This window comes from Homalodisca vitripennis, chromosome 1, assembly GCF_021130785.1.
Source record: "Homalodisca vitripennis isolate AUS2020 chromosome 1, UT_GWSS_2.1, whole genome shotgun sequence".
NCBI classification, from domain to species: Eukaryota; Metazoa; Arthropoda; class Insecta; order Hemiptera; family Cicadellidae; genus Homalodisca; species Homalodisca vitripennis.
In genome coordinates this window covers 197,954,169-197,973,736 of record NC_060207.1, presented here as the reverse complement: position 1 = coordinate 197,973,736, position 19,568 = coordinate 197,954,169, and the positions used below count along the sequence as shown (strand labels likewise).

At 28.8% G+C, this 19,568-nt stretch overlaps 2 protein-coding genes across 2 annotated transcripts in view; both read left to right on the top strand.

Annotated features, from left to right (window-relative positions):
- The window catches only part of LOC124354525, a 52,722-nt gene extending 46,827 nt beyond the window's left edge, over positions 1–5,895 (top strand). Inside the window, exon 14 of the mRNA XM_046805055.1 lies at positions 5,624–5,895. Within this exon, the coding sequence (XP_046661011.1) occupies positions 5,624–5,818 (195 nt within the window). The 3' untranslated portion in view covers positions 5,819–5,895. The remainder of the gene's footprint in view (positions 1–5,623) is intronic.
- A 1,840-nt stretch (positions 5,896–7,735) lies between these two features.
- LOC124353004 (elongation of very long chain fatty acids protein 4-like) lies at positions 7,736–18,306 on the top strand. Its single transcript, XM_046802786.1, has 7 exons — positions 7,736–8,186; positions 10,352–10,545; positions 13,506–13,601; positions 13,903–13,959; positions 15,246–15,351; positions 16,082–16,218; positions 18,094–18,306. Exons 1-7 carry the CDS (start codon positions 8,114–8,116, stop codon positions 18,268–18,270), a joined length of 840 nt encoding a protein of 279 aa, XP_046658742.1. The 5' UTR covers positions 7,736–8,113; the 3' UTR covers positions 18,271–18,306.
- The last annotated feature ends 1,262 nt before the right edge of the window (positions 18,307–19,568 follow it).

Sequence of the window (19,568 nt, the reverse complement as noted above, 5' to 3'; positions counted from 1 at the left end):
CCCACGACTGCTACTGTTTTTTTTATAATTAAATGGCGAACGTAACTTCTGAAGAAGCGAAAAAACTTGATCAAATCGAAAAGAAATTAATCAAAGAATTTAGAGAACAGATTAGAATTGATGAAAAAGAACAAGAATTTATTCAACAAATTAATCAACCTGTAACATCTGCAATAAAAAATGTTGAGGGTAAAATTAAAAATGTTTTAAATCAAAATAAAAATATGATGGATTTAGTTCCAGTTGTACGACAATTTGCTGATATTTCGATTCCAGAATCTGAAGAATTTGAATTACCAAAATTACCATCTTCAACACCATTTAGACCCCGAATCATTGAAGATTCTACAATAGTTGAACCAATAAGTCCTGGGACAACGTATATAATAATTGGTGAAATTGGTAAAAAAATTCCTTCCTAGAGCAAAAGATGATAAATTTGGTTTGTATTGGGATAGAAAAGAGAAAAGTTTTATGATTGGAAATTTACCCGTGAATTTTGAACATAATGATATAATTATTAATGAAAAAACGTATGAAGGTACTCAAGGATTGTGGAGATTATTAACAGACAATGATTTTCCAAAAGACGATTTATATTCTGAAGAAGATTTGAAAAAGTATACTGAAATTTTATGGAAATCTGATTCAATTTACAAAAATAATGATCCATCAACTAAAAAGCCTAAATCAAGTAGAGGTAAAAAATATATGAATTTAATTAAACCAATTTGGTAAAAACGAATCGAAGGATCTGGTGTAAGAAAGTACAGTGATAATAAGATTGAATACAGATATATCGATGATTTGACAAAACTTGATGGAATTATTAATTATATTTATGCTCAAGAAAAGGCTGGAAATAACAATTTTTTGAATGAAAAGAAAGCGATTAAAGATTTTATTTCGAACAAACTTGATGAATTGATTGAAAAACCCGATGGAATTAAATATTTAAAACGAATTTTGCCTCAAATAAGTAAGTTCTCCAATTATAGGTAGTGGACTTTTGAATGATTTTATCAACAATTTGCCTTTTCAATTACACGTACCAGGCTATCAATATCTGGGGCCTGGGACAAAGCTTGAACAAAGACTAAAAAGAGGAGATCCTGGTGTGAATAAATTAGATCAAGCTGCAATGGAACACGACATTTTTTATGCAAAACATAGAGACACAAATTCTAGGCATATTGCAGATAAACATTTACAAGTTAAGGCAATGGATAGATTTTTATCAAAAGATGCTAGTTTAGGTGAAAGATTTGCTGCACTTCCAACAGCTGGAGCAATGTTTTAAAAAAGAAAACTAGGAATGGGAATCGAAGAGAACTTGAAATTTTAGCTATATAAATGGAGGTGAACGTAAATTTCAGTAAAACTCAGAAAGAGAAAATAAAATCCGCTTTTAAGAAGAAAATACCTGTTAGTATTCAATTTAAAATAGATCAACTAAAAAATGGCGAAGATAAGATATTTTTAACAAATAGACAATACAATAAACTCGAAAAACATAAGAAAAACAATAAAGGAACCAGAATAGAATTTTCTTATAACCAGTTGAAAGAGCTTAAAAATGGTGGACTTTTGAAAGATTTATTAGATTTTGGAGAAAATATTCCAGTTGTTAAAAATGTTGTTCCTTATGTTCGAAAAGCTGCTCCAATCGTTAAAAAAGACGTGATTCCTATTGTTCGAAACATTTTAAATTGGTTAGATAAAGAGTTAGAAGATGTTATAGGATCTGGATTAGATGAAAAAACTTTGAATTACGTGAAATAAAACATTAAAAAAAATTTGAAATCAAACCATTAAAATTCGGAGAATTGGAAGAAATCTGCAAAAACATTAAACATTTTAGAGGAATTTTCATGAGAGATACATTACCTGAAAAAGTTAGGAAATTTGAATGTGGAATTGTGAATTTAGACTCGATTATGGGAAGTGGAACGCATTGGATTTGCTACTATAAAAATGATAAGAATGCATATTATTTTGATTCGTATGGAAGAATTGAGGACAAACCACCGAGAGAATTGATCCAATATTTGAAAAAATTTAACGTTTATTATAATGATTCTCAAATTCAAGACTATAAAGATCCCCCAAATTGTGGTCATTTATGTGTTTTTGTTTTGAATGAGTTGACTGATGGTACAGATTTTAAAGAAGTTGTAAACAAATTATTACTTAATAAATATGGATTCACAAATTATTTTTGATGTATTTGGAACACAAATTAAAACAGAAAGTATTCAAAATGTAGATGAAATTATTCGAAATAAAGTTAATAGTTTGAATTTTGATAGTTTGAGAAATGAGTTTGATAACAAGTTAGAAAATTTATTGCAAAACCTTCCAGATTCAGATATGTTTGCTGTCGAGATTGAAGATTTTAAAGCAGAATATGATAACAAACTTGTAAATTTCATGAGTTCAAATGAAGTTGCTGATAAAATAAAAACATTGAAAAAAGATTTTGAAGATGGTGCAAAAAAATATTTACCAATTTAATGTCTCATATCGAAAAAGCTGATAAAATTACTGAAGCGATCAAAGTTGAAAAGAATTATGTTAGTTTGGCTAATAAAAAAGAATTGTCGGTGTTCGACCTGGTATTGACAAACATGATGTTGTTGTTAAAGAACAAATTTTAAAACCTCTAAAATTATCAGAAAACATCGATATTGTTGATTTAAATGATCCGATTGTTAAAGATGCCTTAGATTTTAAAGGAAAAAGGAAAAAGACTTAGCAGCGTTAGTAAGGGAATTTATCCGTTTGATGTTATCGTAAAAGATCAATTCGAAGATCATATTAAAATGTTTAATGAACTAAAACAAAATTATGAGAATCATAAACAGCATGTTAAAGATTTTACAACAGAAGTCTATGAAAAGTTAGAAGCCAGAAATAAAAGATTTATAGAAAATTGTGACGAAATTAATGAAAAAATTACAAAATTTCAACAGTCTTTTGATAAGTTTAGTTTAGATGCCACCAAAACCTTTGAAAATATTGCTTATAAATTTGTTCAATACAGTGATTCATATGCTGATAAATTTCAAAAATTAGAAAAACAAATTAATAAGTTCTATGAAGAACTTGATGAAAGAATTGATGATGTAGGTATTCTCGCAGGGGTTTATGCATGATAAATTTTCCCTATATAAATGACGCTCATATATTGTGTGAGATGTAAAGAAAAAACTGCAACAAATGATATAAAATATAATGTAAACATCAATGGAGTTAAGAGAATTCTGGAAAATGTGCTGAATGTAACACTAAAAAGAGCCAATTTATAAAAACTTGATTTGAAATTTTTTCCTAATAAATAGAGATGGCGGGACATTACAGTGCTTTCGATCTTTTTATAATGCAACACGAAAGAGATTTGAAAAAAGAACACTGGGATGATATTTCTCAAAAATATGAACTATCCGAAGATATGATGCGATTGTACATTAATAAGTTAAATTGGTATAACATTGCAAAATATCAAAATCTGTCCACAGAATTCATTAAAGAAAATATACATTATCAATTGAAAGAACACATGTCTGTTCTATATGAAAGGCAAAAGACTTTATCAACATTTGAGCACAGGGTTTTTGGAAAGAATTTAAAGATTCAGTTGATTGGAAAAATATTATAGATAGCGGTTACTATCCTGTGCAAATTTTATTGAAATATGTGGCCGAAATTGCAAAATTTAAAGCAGAAAATCCCGAATATGATGAGGTAGATCATTAATAAATGACAAAATTTATATCTTTTCTTATAAAAACGTACATTAAATCGTTATTTAAAATGTTTACAATGAGTTACAATGTTTAAAATTTTCGTAAAAAATATTTGAAATTTTCTCTTATTAAATGGCGGACTGCAAAAAGTATTCAGGCGATATTGAAAGGGCGGAGATTAAAAATTTCTATCCAATTAGTAAACAAAGTTTGAATGAACCGAATAAAAGAACTGAGTTTAATATTGATTTTGGAGATAATTTTTGCTCGTCTAACTTCCAGTTTTATATTTCTGGAACTTTAACAAAACAAGATGGTCAAGCATATCTTGGAACAAATAATGTCAGATTGATTGATAATTTCGTGCCGTTTTTATTTTCTAAAATTGAAGTAAGAAAACACAATAAATTGATAGAAGAAATTGAAAATTGTGGTCAATTAAGTACTGTTAAAGGAACCATATCTCTTATTTCAAAAGTGATGTATTTTCAAACAGTTTTGAATCAACTTTTAAATTTGGACAATTTGAAGCGGTCGGTGATTTAGCACATTTCGGCTTAGGATTCTTTGAAAATGTCAATTTTCCAATCTATAAAGGTGGATTTTACATTAGTTTCATAAGAGCTGAAGATGATGATGCGATATTAAAAACAAAAACTGGAAATGATATGCCAGTTGATGGCAAAATTACAATTAACGAGTTTTTCATTAGAGTGCCGATGATTGATTACAAAACTACGAGTAAAATTCAGTTGATTGATGAAATTACAAAATCTCAAAAACATTATGTTTAATTTTCTAGATTGGCAATGTATTGAGCAAAAAGGTATTTCGGGAACAACTTATTCATTCGATATCACAAATATTTATAGAAATATTTTCAATCCCAAGTTCATTATTGTTGGTTTTCAAACAAGATAGACAGAATAATCAAGAAAAAAATCCTTCAAAGTTCGATAGTTTGAATGTAAAAAATATCAGAGTAAAATTGAATGGTTCTTATTATCCAGATGAATTACAAAATTTAAACATTTCCGGAGGTCTTTTCAGAATCATGTATCAGATGTATCAAGATTTTAAGAAAGTTTACTACAAAAATATGGAAATGTATTACAATCCCAAAGAATTTATAGCAAATAGACCCATTTATGTCATTGATACAAACAAAGAGTTTGACAAATATTTCTGGTTCAAAGAACGATATAATTATCAATATGGATTTTCAAAATGCTGTTACAAACGCGATTTGTTATGTTGTTGTTGTTTCTGAGAAATTTTTATCATATGACGTGATTAAGAACGATATTAGAGAAATCCAGTAAAATTTTAGATTTGAGTAAGTTTCCAATAGACATCTTAAGAAAGTAGAAGCAAACAGCTATAGATTCGGTTAATTTTTCATTCGTGATTTGCAGATTCGTTTATTGTCCTTTAAACAGTATTTTCCATTCATTTTCGGTCGGCTCCAAAAGTGCGCTAGAACCGGCATATATATATATCTACTTGTGTGTGTAAACAGTAAAACGTTAATATCATAAATACAGGCATAGGAGACATGTAGTCTAGTATTTACTTCACATTTGAAGGCTGTTATGGGCTCTCAAAGCTTAGTATGTTTAATATTTTCTTAATTACAACCCCCACAAATATACACGCTTTATTGTCTTGATCGTGGAAAGAAGGCAAACTACACATTCGCGTCAGAAATTAAATTCATCGAACCAAACGTGCTCATAAAGGTGCAACACTTTGGAAACTACGGGCGACGCCGTGGGCAACTGCTAGTTATTTATATAAACGTTTGTAAATGGATTTGGAAATTTGACTGGAATATAGACCCTAATTACTAAATAAACTAACAGATGACTCTCTTTCAGGCCCAGTTTGTGGTTATTCTAGGCTACATTTCATCCCTGTATTACTACAAGTGCCCTATGTCAACACTGTTCACCACCATTTGGCTCATCAACATCTTCGTTATAATGTGTCTATTTATACACTTCTACGTTAAGGCTTACCTTAGGAAACCTACTAGTATTAAGACTGTTAATAAGAAGAACAAAGCATTATAGTATGTTAATTAAGTCGTAACATAAAAATGGATGTGTTCCTTTTTAATTTCAATAAATTTGATTTAGTTGCATAAAAATATATTTTCATTAAGTCATGATTATTCCTCAATAAATTATATTCTACTCTCACGTGCAATCAAAGAGAAGAAATATATTTATATTCAAAAAATGTTTCTTTAATTAGCCATAAAAGTTTTTCGATGTTGCGTAATGGTTTGGTATTCTAAAAAATTATGGTATGAGTAAAATAAATATACCTCACAAGAAATTAGTACACTACTTAGATTGTAGACAATTTTTCATTTGAAGACATTGAATTAATAAGGTATTTTAAATATGGGGAAATGGAATTAATAGTGGTTTTGAGACAACCGATAATAATTCATTTAATGTTGGTCGTCATTTTAATCACATGTATTTTAGATATTTATGTATACAATTTCTTAAGCCCACACAAACAGAAAATAAACTACATAACATTATACTTCAATGTTTTCAATATAATAAATCTCGATGAAGCATTTTCCATCTATCAACACGCTTTTGTACAGAAATTCTGTCGTTAATATGGATTTTAATTGCTAACTACAGGCAAAGAAAGAGTTCAAAAATTAATAGGCACGAAAACGTTAATATGGAGTTAAGTTAAAAAACTAAATGTGAAAAAACAATCTGGACATCCTATGAGTAAAAATTAAATTACCATTTAATCATATGAGGGGTACTTTTCCCTACTGGATCCCGCTGTTTGGAGGTTTGAGATTTATCCTAGATGGCGATTTGGCCATATACTATAATGAAGAATGGAATTCACCATCATTGAAAGAGATCTTTCTTATGTAAACAAGGTAGAGGTACACCACATCACGTGTCATGATAGATTTATCAGGTGTTGCATGCCAAGTTTCTAATCTATAGCTCATTCCATTCTTAAGAAGTTATTTGGACAGAAAAAACGGAAACACAATATTTTCAAAATGTTATTAACACTAAAATGACGCATCATAGAACTCATTCTTATAGAAATGGAATTTCATGCAAAACTTAAAGTCAAATATTTAATAGTTCTCGATAATTCTTGCTATATACACTTTAAGATTGTTGTTTAATCAAGTTGGGTTTCGTATCAGTGATTCAATAATTAAAGGCTGCACTCCAAGTCACTATTAATATTAATGTTTTATTTGTTGAGATGGTAAGGGTACATGTGTTAATATGTGATATATATATATATATATATATATATATATATATATATATATATATATATATATATATATATTTCTAATTAATTAAAAATTCCAAAAAGAAAAAAGCTTCTAGAATGCATGAACTTTTAAGTTAAATCTGGAGCACGTAGGTCAAGTCTTGTTAGAGATATTCTGCAGACTCGTCAGGTCTAACTAAGCTTTGGTATCATTCCATAGAGAGACATGGCTCATAATCAAACTTAATATTGTATATGTAAAATTTTAGTAAGTAACGTTTTATGTTTACACCTCTAAGTTCTTAGGAATCTAGTCAGATATGCACATGAATTATACACATGTTCAGTTTCTTGTAGGATTCGCTAAGTTCAGCAGAAGATGCAGAAATGATATTAAGCCAAATTTAAATAGAATAAACGAATGAGTTTCATAACTTTACAATAAATATATTGGGTTACGGGATAATATTCGTCTAATGGGAAGATTCAAGTATGAAATCGAAAAATGATAGTTTAATTTGTAAGCTTTAGCATTTGTAAACTATATTTTTACATCCTCTGTAATACGGTACACTACAGCTCTACGTGTTTAATTTTCACCAAACGGCCGAAAACAGGCGGTGACTTTTAACCATATACATGATTCATTGAATTAGCTTGAATAATGCAAGGGAAATATTTTCTTGTGTGCATAAATTAACATACAATACAGGACATTGACATTTGCAGTGCTCGCGTGGGGTTTGCAGGAATTGCTTAGAGACTAGTATTTGTTTTATGGAAAAATACATTATAATATATTTCATGGAATTCTAGTGAAAATTCTTTTTTATACACTATATGGTAATTTATAAATATTTCTATAAACTTTGCAAAGTTAGTGTAATGGAGTTATATTAACTAAAACAAGGATTTAAGTGATTTGTATTTCAATGTTTTTGGCGGGTGCATTATGTTCAGAACGTTTTATTTATGATAAACTGTGTCCTTAGTGAATATTTTTGTGCTTTTAAATCATCTCAAACAAATAGTGATATTTTACGAGATCTACTACGTGATTTAGTGAACTTAGAGAGAAATCCAAAACGATGGAAACTGGTTCAGCGTTATCTAAAGTTGAATCACATTCAGAAGATGACCTCACTAATTTATTGGGCGCAGGTAAGAAATTGAAACTTGTCATAGAATTAATAAAATATAATATTTAATATAATTATATGTTTACTTACATATAAAAGAAGGAGAGCAGGAGAGCATGAGGCAATGTAATGGCAATAAAACCTTAATTATGACTTACTTATTTTTTACAAGTTTAGCTTATTTTTAATAAGGAAAATACAATAATAATATATCCTGTATATTTTTCAGTCGTTAGTTGCTTAAACAGATACAGTTTTGTTCGCAATTTATACTTTCATCAATAACATATTACTAGTCTTCAGATGAATTCAAAAATGATTTATATTTACAAATCCAGTTAAAGAAAAGCAAACGGATAACATACTCTTCCTCTTATACCAGGCACATTATATCCTTATAAGTATTTCTTGAACGGTGGAATTATCAAAATCACTTCATCACTTGAAATTAATCTTCGTTTTATTCCAAAACCAACATATGTGATAATTGTCTTGGTCTTTGCAACAGCATAAGTCAATGGTGGAACCGTAAACGAATTGAATGAGTGAAGTTAAACGATCGGAACAGACTCATAGTAGCCGCAATAACTTTTTAGTTATACGATATACTTTCGTCTTTGGGAAAGATAAACTATTACTCTTTAAATGGCTTAGAACGGAGGTGGGTAAAAAGTACTGGAAGTATACCCTTTTTGACCCAATGAGGTCTTACTAGTATGTATATATATATATATATATATATATATATATATATATATATATATATATGAATGATATTGCGCTGTAATATGACATTGGCATTTTTAAGGTTCCTGGAATTTATATAGGTCTATTCTTATTTCAAACATCTTTCTGGACTACGCTCCACTGGTCTTTAAAGTCGCGACATAATCCAACCTTGGTCTCTAAAGTTGTAAAAGATTAATTAAAAGAGGAATTCTAGTGTAATCAACTGTTCTGGTTCAACATATTTGATTAACAATATTTATTTCAATATACATATGTATTTCCAATTTGTTTACCTTTTTAGTGTGTACAAATATTTTTAACGCCGCTTTAAATTTTAGTGATTAGGAAAGTACTCATCTATGTTACGAAATTTCCCAAAACATGAGATGGTCAGAATTTGCCACCGAGGACTCCCTTTGAAGCTGTCGGCAAAAGCTATGATAGATAAAACCTCATTGGGCTGTGCTTATATTAATTATTAGTATGGTTTTACTGTAATTCATTTCTTATAGGAGATTTTGCAACTTCAACTTTTTGTAACAATTATTTATTGTTTTTGATTTGTGTAGTTGGCAGCCCTGTAGAAATTGATGAAAAAAGTCTATTGTTTTTATGAAGTACGTCTATTTATAGCAGAAATATTGTGTTTGTGTTTAAATTTGTTAAGTTTTTAAAAGTCTTTTTATTTGTTAAGTCTTAATATAAGAATTGAATCTATAGTAACTTTAAACCAGGGAAACATACCCCGGTGTTTGATAGTGTACAGTTGTTTATAGATGTAAATGTGCATTCAGAATAAGTCAAATAATGAACTTAGAATTGAGAACACTGAAAAATCTGCTCGATAAATCGGTGATTAAACACCTTTTTATTAAAAATAGGATTGGACAGTAAGTATTGGGCCACACAAACACCCAGATAACCCCTTATATTACGCTGAAAGGAATTAATATTAGGATTTATAGGTTCAAAACCAACATTTATGTTAAAATGTATATTTCATAAAGCGCAGGTTGTTTTATATAAATACATATAGTTAAAAAACCAAAAACGATATCTTGGTGGTTATTTAAATCTTGTTTCTTACACTGTAGTGAATAATTTAGTATAAGGGTGTTTACTAATTTGCATTGTTAGTATTTTTAAATTTCCTAAATCTTTAGTAATTCTAAAAGTGTATAATATTTTTTAGAAATTAATAAGTTGGTTTTCTATTTTTTAAAGTATATAGATAACGAGTATAAAATAACTTAAGAATACACGGATAAAATAACACAAACCACGGAACCCTTTGTTATAGTGTGGTACATATGTACTATAAAATAGGTTAATTTACATTTTAAGGTAAGATCGGCTGTCTCCAGTGATTGAAACATGAAAGAAATGAAAACTAGTAATATCCAGACATTATTAAAAAAAATTAGTAATACAAAATAATTTTATTTGTTTTTTTTTCAGATATAATAACTAAGGATTGGATACTAATGAACTCACCAGTTCCCATAGTAGTGATCATCGGCATCTATTTGGTAATCATTTTGAAGATAGGTCCAGCCTACATGGATAAAAGAGAACCTTACGACATGAAGACTGTTATGCGACTTTATAACATTTTTCAAGTTATTTACAACAGCGGTTTAATTTTAATACCGGTAAGAGCGCATTTTGACATCAGTGTGCACAATGCTTATATTTTATTTTATTTTAATTATTTTTGAAAAAGAGTTAAAAGAGGATAAAAAGTGCTACGGTGTCAGACAGGATTTGAATATGCGTTACCTGTATTCCGAGCCAAACCATCAGCACTCTAGTTTTGCAATATAGTTGGTGAAAAACTCATCGTCTAAGGTGGATAGTCCATCTAAGCTATGCGAATCTATAAGTCTAGATAGACAAAAGTAAAAAACCATACTTCCCAACCATAAAAAATTCAATTTATAGTTATTCATAAAAACTCCATAATAAAGGGTTACTTTAAGTTGTAAAATCTATTAATTTAAATTGCTATAACAGTAATCAAATAATTGCCGGAATTTTCGGAGACGTTTAAAAGTTTAGGGGCATTTTGATAGTGATTATCGATACAAATTGATGTAGCATAATATCAGCGACGTATTTGGAAATGGAATAATTGATATGCCATATCGTATATGATTTGCATAATATTACACGATTTCATAATATAGGGTAGTCAATGGACTGTTATTTACCTTAGAGTACATTTTACTCACTATTGTACTCAATACAGTAGCTTTAGTTAATGATATGTTCAATAACTAATAAGTTTATATCAAATAATAATTAATTATTCTATTTCTAAATTTATAGGAGTTAAGGAAATGTATCCTAAGAGGACAAGATATTTGAGGGGAAAAGGTATAACGTATATAACGTATGTGATATAGATCCAATAACTTAATAAAGTTTCCACAAACCTAGAGATTAACTTTTTTACTTGAAAAGATTCATCAATAATGAATTTAGTAATTATTGTGAAAAGCAGTTTTGACGTGAGATACGAACGTATTATCAAGTGAGCTTTAATTTATCCTGAGGAGTTCCATTCCTGAGGAGATGAATTAAAATTTTCTAATCGGTATGGACAGTTTTCTTTTAAGGAAGTTTTATGGACAATTAAACATGCTATTTAAATCAAAATTAAAACTCAAAACACAGTGGTATTAGTAGTTGAACTTTTTAGAAAGAAATTGTAAAAGAAGATAGTTTGAGCACGGACAACGCATTCTGTGACAACTTTGAATCACGTAACAGTCAACCACACATTACTTGAGAAACTTCACTGTACTTTTTCTCTTTAAAGTTCTAATTGGATATGCATGCTATTTTGAATTTACGTGTCTGCTATTATGATGGATCCTTACCAGGACTTACCCCTAGATCTCTCAATTGGAGTGCGTATTAGTACAAACATGAGAATACACTGTAAGTCTAGAAGATACCTCTTTGCAGTTGTATTCCTGTATAAATTCACTTGATTCGAACGTGGATACACTGATCCTAATTCCGTTTGGATTTTGAGAGAGTCTACCTTCGCTGTTTCACTAGTCTGAGTACAAAACTCTCAGTAAAGTTCTAAAGGTATACAATGTCTTATAAATATACTTTATAATTCATCCTTACTCTAGCTACCAAATAGGGTCATCGTTAGTCCACAACCGGTTCATTTCTAAAACACTTGAAGCAGGAAACTGTGTGTAATTGGTATGGAATTGTGTTTTACCGTTACAATAAAACATACTGTGGGCTGATGTGTCGATACCCGTCCAATAATACTGTAACTACTCATTCCTTTGTTATTTCACCTCGTTAATGAACATATGCCAAATTCGGTGTATAAGAATTAATAAAGTATTACCAGGCTTAAAGATGACCATGTTCTATCAATTTGCTTCTATCTCACAAAAGTAATATTCTGTGATATGGCATCTTAAATTGAATCCATTGCGTGTAAAACCAAATTCATTTTTTTTGCACTAGAATTAAAATCTAAACAATATATCTCATTAAGGTCTAGTGAATGTTAATCTTTTGTTCTGAATTATATCAAAAGCATTATTGCACTTCTTGGAAAAATCTTATGAGAAATTTTATAAAAAAAGATTTATGAAATAAACGCCATAAACAATTCATAATTTCAGTTTTATTCTTCAAGGTTACCCAATGACTGACATTGAAAGCAACGGTTTAAACCGTGCTTATATAACTGTATGTTCTCATCCACAGCTAATAATCATAGAATATTAGAATGTAGTGTTTTCAAACAAGCACAACTGATGGCAAAAGTAACTGGGGAAATATTGTTGAAATACCTTCCGAATAAAATGCATTACACATCGAATGTTGTCATATTACGCAATAAACCATGTGCCTCACAGTACAAATATAAGTATATTTATTTCAGTGCTTTTGGAAATTGTTGCATATTTGAAATATTATTACACGTTTATAGGTACAAAATGAAAATTTAATTTTTACTTCAACTTGCAAATAACTAACAAAAGACTATCTACACCCTTTAGAGCATAGTTTACTACGGTGTATTTCTCAACTAGCCTATATTTACACCTATGAATATTTAATATCTCACATTAGAAAGATAGTTAATTTCATGAACCCCTCATGACAATACTTTGCAGCTAATACTTCTGTAATATGAGTTCCAAGATTTGTTTAGAAATTATCCAGAGACGTTTATTCAAATTTATATGCGTCGCAAAATAAATACATTTCCAGAAACTTTACTTAATTATAAAATTTAACTGTACTGTACTTTATAATATAAAAACTTTACTTATATAAAAATTATAAAATCCCGAGTATTATTAATTTAAATTATATATTTCTTGATAGTACTTACATTATGGAAACATGCAAGAAATATTTATATTTAGTTTAAATATGTATATTATTAAAAGGGGGTTTCTCTTTATTTAAATAATGCAGTTTTAAATTATTATCCTTCTTGTGTATGTAGACGTTTTAGGTGTTGAAGTTACATTTTGTAAAATTTTTACGTTCGTAATTGTAATTACTAGGAATATTCTCGTTTTACATATTTTGATACTAAACAGCTCAATTTGTTTTCTTATAGTTTTATTATTACTACGAACACATACCATATTGTGTGGCCATCAGTTGTAGAATTCCGACCGAGTATGATGAAAACATCAATGAATTGAAAAACATGGTGAGTTAAGTAGCTGATGAAATTATATGCTTGTGTTTTGTTTATTTCTTATTCACAATAATCTACATCTACTTGTATCCAGTAAACAACAATTTTCTTTATTTTCAATATTAAATTTATTTCTTAAATATTATTATTCTGTGATGTGCTTCTCAGTTTATTAACGTTTATCATATAAACAATTACAGCAAGTTTAGGGATCACGAAACATGAAAACTATTATTTCTAAGTGTTTTTTTTTTAATTTTATTTTTCATATTACAATGCACATTTTGCAAAATAATATTTTATTGCTTTTCAGTACCTCATACTGTTTTGGAACTTCTTGATTTTGAAAATCGTCGACCTTTTAGATACGGTAAGATTTATTATATATTTCCAATAGTTTTACCTCCTCAATTAGGTAAATAAATGTAATTTGAGCAGTATATAGTAACTAAATTAGGCTGTAAGATTACATTGGGTGCATTTAATAAATTATATTCTTTATTTGATAGATGAAAAATTATTATATAATAGTATAAAGTGTCGTGCATGAATTTTACTGAATATTACGAAAATTATCCGATACAACTGAGGAAATAAAACATTTTAATATTTGCAATGTTGGAATACGTCATACCAAGTGTTGTGTAACAGGGATCGCAAAGATTTCGTGCAGATTTCAAGTGTAAAGCTATTTCATTTTAGAGATATTCCCCAGAGAGATGAACCAACCCAAAATCATACAAAAATATTTTACATCTCTCTGGCAAACGAAAGAGGAACGTTGCCAGCATAATGAGTGGGTCGTATGTAATGGAGTTTAGCCAAATCCCATGGATTGACATGCATCATTGTAGAAATTATTCTTGTCTGTGATCAAATGGACATTACATAAAATTTATTATGTACAGGGGGTACGTTTCTTGATAGCTCTTAAAAATATTTATAGGATTTACTATGGCAAATTTTAAAATGTCATATGAGATTACTCAGTTTTTTTTTACCACTTAAATTTCGTTAAATAATATTTGCCATCGTTGAATCCAATGTTGCATGTACATAAATATAATTTAATACAATATTTCAAATCTACAATCCATTTTGTTCTTGAGTATCGTGCGGATGAACGGATATGAATTTTCAGCCCTTCAAGTTATTAGCTTCACTAACTCACAGCTATCTCAGATCTTCTTGAAAATATTTTGACGCTTACATTCGCTCTTATGAGCTGTATTGTATTAATATTCTCGAAAATTGCACACACATGGATCTGGCTTAAATTGAGTTATACGTATTTTAGCTGTTTTGGAACAGTTTTAATTAAAAACACGTGCATGATTGTTTAGTGCAACATTTTAGTTTCTAACAATCCCCACGTTTTTGCAGGAAATAAATTTAATAATTACAAAATTATTTAGAACTAAGCAGTTATGAAAAGCAACTACTTCGAGTTACAAATTGTATGCCAAGGTAACAAAATCGTACAATAGTACTAAATTTAGCTGATATAAAAAATCCCTATCTAAATATAAGAGATGCGTCTACCTGCATTTTAACTTTAACATGGGTAATATATATTCTTGAAAGAGTCACGATAGACATAATATATATTTTCTGAAATTTTTACTAACATTTTTGTAAGAATGCATTTTTGTACAGGTATTCATGGTGATGCGGAAGAAAAATTCACATATAACCTTTCTTCATGTATACCACCATGTGGCTATGGTAGTATTCACTTGGTTTACGGGAAAGTATATAAAATGTATGTATTCTAATTAAAATTTATATAGATAATTACTTTAAAAACACAGTGGATTATAAATATAGTAAATCCATTCACAGAATCAAGTATTAATGAAATATAATACTTTTTATTAAGCTGACATAAACTAATTTTATACAAATACTTACCCAGATCCCTTAAAGACATAATCCTGATATGAAAATTGCACAATTAAGTGAATAAGAAAAAAAACTTTTGTTATGAATACGGATGAAAGAATTATTGGGGTTTATTCGATTCAAACATACTTTAAAGTTGTTTAGTGTTAACGATGGCTGATATACTGTACAGTAGGCTGTTGAAAACCATTTCCCATTAAATTATTCAAATTTAAAAGAATTCGTGGACTGTAATTAAAACGAAAAATAAAGAGTACCAAATAAAAATATTTGTAGGGACATTGATAACACTCTTTGTTCATATTTTAAAACTGTACTTATATCAATTATCAAGGGCATTCCAGGAATTTTGGATACTACTGTACATCTCACCCTTGACAATGCCAAATGACCGATAGAAGAGAACGTCGGGAAACATCCGGCACGGAAACTCCCTGGCTCAGCCTACTGTGTCAACCTATATTGTCTTTAATCGTTACGGGAATAGACATGTACGGATATTAGGGAAGTCAACTAGGTTTACTGACATTGAAGTCACGAAAAACATTTCAATTATTTAAAATGATGATAATTCTTATATTATTTTTCAGCACATCAAGCAGTATTTCCGGGCTTCATTAATATATTAGTCCACGCTATAATGTATAGTTATTACTTCCTTGCAACGTTTGGACCATCTGTAAGAAAATATCTTTGGTGGAAAAGACACCTTACTAAACTTCAGCTGGTAGGTTGAATGTAGTATACTTATATTTATTATGATAAATATGTAGTAGTAACAATAACCAGTGTAATATTAAAAGAATATTAATAGTTTATAAAAGTTATTATAATTGTTTTGAAATCTAAAACTTAATATTGGTAAAGAAAAATGTAGTTATAAATTTTAACAGTAGTAATTCACCGAAAAATTGTAATTGTATACGTGTTTGCTACATCATTAATCGTGTACAACAAAAATTAAAAGCTAAATATGACGTAGGGTATAGGTACAAAAATATTTTTAATGATGATTTAACTACTTTTACTATACTGTAATTTAAAAACTGGCATGAACCTAATTGTTTCTTTTTTTTGTATAATGGTCTAAAATATGAAACTGTCCAAAATTTTGAAATGTATTATGATGACATATAATTCTTTATTTTTATTTAGAACTGAAAAAATAATAATTTACTGTGCAAAATTAGGATATTTAAAATTTTGCTGGTTACTGACATAAAAAATAAAAAGGCATATTTTAAAGTATGAGTTTGTGGGAAATGTATATATTATAATTTTTTTTCATACTAATATCGAATATCTTAAAATATAAGTGATTCCTAAACACTTTGCATATAAACTTGTCTTTTGTTTTTTTTTTATTATTGAAATAGGTGTTCTGTATTATATTATTGGTTTTAACATTTATAACGCATTAGTTTTATAATATATTTGTAATTAAACACTGTTTACTCGATGTCTCCATCTTTAAGTGAGGGATAAAATTGTTTTTTTTTAGTTGCAGCAATATTTCAAAAGCTAAAAAAATATATACACAGCTCTATAATTCCGTTTTCAATTTAAACTATTCTGGTACGCAAATTTTACTAGATTCACTGTACTGAGTTTACATCTAAATTCTTAGTATTTTTAGTTAATAAACAGGCGTATTCTTATTTCGGAAATCCCACCAGGGTACGCTCCATTAGTCTTAAAACTCTCGTTTGACAAAATCAGCAGATAATGAATATGTTTTAGACAATCAAAGTCAATAATAATAATTACAGTAAAACGTTATACATATTTAAACAGGTGTTAGTAAACGTCTGTTGATATTCATATGTCAAAAGTAGTTATATATTATGTATGTTACGTTGAAAAGTTTTCCTTTTGCGGGTTTGTTTTTATAATGATTTTTAGTTAAATAGAGTAACATCCCATGATTTATTACATAATAAATTGTGTTAAATGAAAAGCTAATACGACTTATACTCTAGTTTCCATTTCGACTTAGGACATCTCCACTCCCGTATAATAGTTTAATATTTACTGAAATCGTTCGTAATTTTATATAATATATCATGAAAGATTGGAGATAAATTCGAGAAATGTAATTAGTCAAAATAAAAAGCAGTTTTACTCTGCGTATTCAGGACCCCATGTTTGTATTTAAATCTAAAATGGATAAACATATTTAAATATTTTTCTGTAACCACTTATCTCAGTCTTGTTTAGGATATCTTTTGAAAACAAAAGAATTCATGGTGTCTCGAATTTAGAAAATTAAATTTGTTACAAATGCACAAGTAACTGCTAGTATTTCTGTAAATATAAAAAACAAACTACTTAAGGTGGCTTAATCCCCTTCACCTTGTTATACTTTTAATGTACACTTTATAAGTGAACACTACTTCAATTAAGTAAATGTAACATTAACATAAATAAACAGAACTGTTTACAACATTTTTAAAAGGAACGAGTTAATTTTGCAACAAAACTTTATATGGGTATAGATCATTTAAATATTATTTACAATTACACATTGCAGGAGTATTTATTTATTAGTATTAAGATAGCAATTTATCTGATAGGAGAGTAAATAACAGTTTTTTTGTTGCAGGCTCAATTTGCAGTAGTTATGTTGTATATTTTCCTTCTCTACTACAATGGATGTCCTATCTCCAGAGTTTTCACGTATATCTGGCTCTTCAATGTCTTCATCTTTCTATGCCTATTTGCAAATTTTTATGTAAAAGCATACATTTTAAAATCCTCAAAACAAACAAAGTCCTTATAGCAACATATTTTTAATTAATTAAACACTGTGATACAATTAGAATTGTATTTGTTTTATTATCCCTAATATTCTTGACAAAATGGGACGTGTGTGAGCCTCTTGTAGAACAAATGACCGATAATAGCATCCATATCAGAAAGCAATAATGTGCAGAATACGAACATAGTAAAAACACAATTTGTTTTGGTACAATATTAAAAAACAGGAATTTTCTTTATGGATACAAAAAAAGAGCATTTCCTTTTGGACACATGGTATGGTATTTTTTAGCCTTTATACCATGGAGTGATCTTTTTTTAGTGATTTGCAGGTAATGGGAACCTAAAGCATTTTTTAGGCAATTATCAAATAAAAACATGCCCCTTCACAACGTAAAGAAGCTGCACCTTTTTAGACTTTCCACATTGTCTTTCATGCTCACAAAGATCTGAAATATGTGTTGGCTTGATGGATTCAATCATTTTAATAATTCATGCTGACGAAATTAGAAGTCCTTTTAAAGTTATATCTCTTTCTCTTTTTAAATATACCAGTTAGATATATGTTTCCTTGCAGGATTCTGTATTAACAAAAATTGATTTCAAAGACTCAATTTTGTGTATGTTTAAACAGCTACAGTTTAAAATAGTTATTTCTTTTTAACCCAGAACCAGAAACTATTTGAACATGCTAAACACATAATAATAACATGATTATTGACCTTTTACACCATCATTTGGTACAATTGAAAGGCCGCTTGTTTGCTTGTAGAGCTAATTAACTAGAACTATAATTGTGTTCCTATTGTAATATAATGAATGATTTTAAATATCCGTAAACATGTTACACTTGCAAATTATCCATCGTTATTAATTAGTTTTAAACAGAGATTGCTCAGTCCCCCGAAAACTTTAACTAATGCAATCAAGAAATTAATATTACTATTTTACAGTAAGATATGGTCTCTGTCGCCACATAATACTTCTTTGTAGAAAAAAAAACATATTTTAGGAAAAGGAAGTATAACTACGTACACCTCTCTTTGACGACAAGTTAATCGCATCACGATATAGGCTTCAATGAGTCATTCAGCTCTAATAAAATAAATTAATTACTAGGAGAAAAAGTGGATATTTTAGGTACGAAATCTGGTTTTGCGATCAAAGCATAGCCAGCGCAGCTTTGTTTTTTTGTACTTACTTATATTAAAACAAATTACAAAGTTTTACATTATCGCACTAAAAATACTTTCATGCAGTGCCAACTGATTTTTCTTATCAGTATTGTAAGGAGGGAACAATTATTCTACTCACCAACTT

Coding starts and splice junctions, on each gene's coding strand:
- LOC124353004 (XM_046802786.1), top strand. CDS start 8,114: ATGGAAACTGGTTCAGCGTTATCTAAAGTTGAATCACATTCAGAAGAT. Junction 13,960..15,245: donor TCGTCGACCTTTTAGATACG/GTAAGATTTATT, acceptor ATTTTTGTACAG/GTATTCATGGTGATGCGGAA. Junction 16,219..18,093: donor ACCTTACTAAACTTCAGCTG/GTAGGTTGAATG, acceptor TTTTTGTTGCAG/GCTCAATTTGCAGTAGTTAT.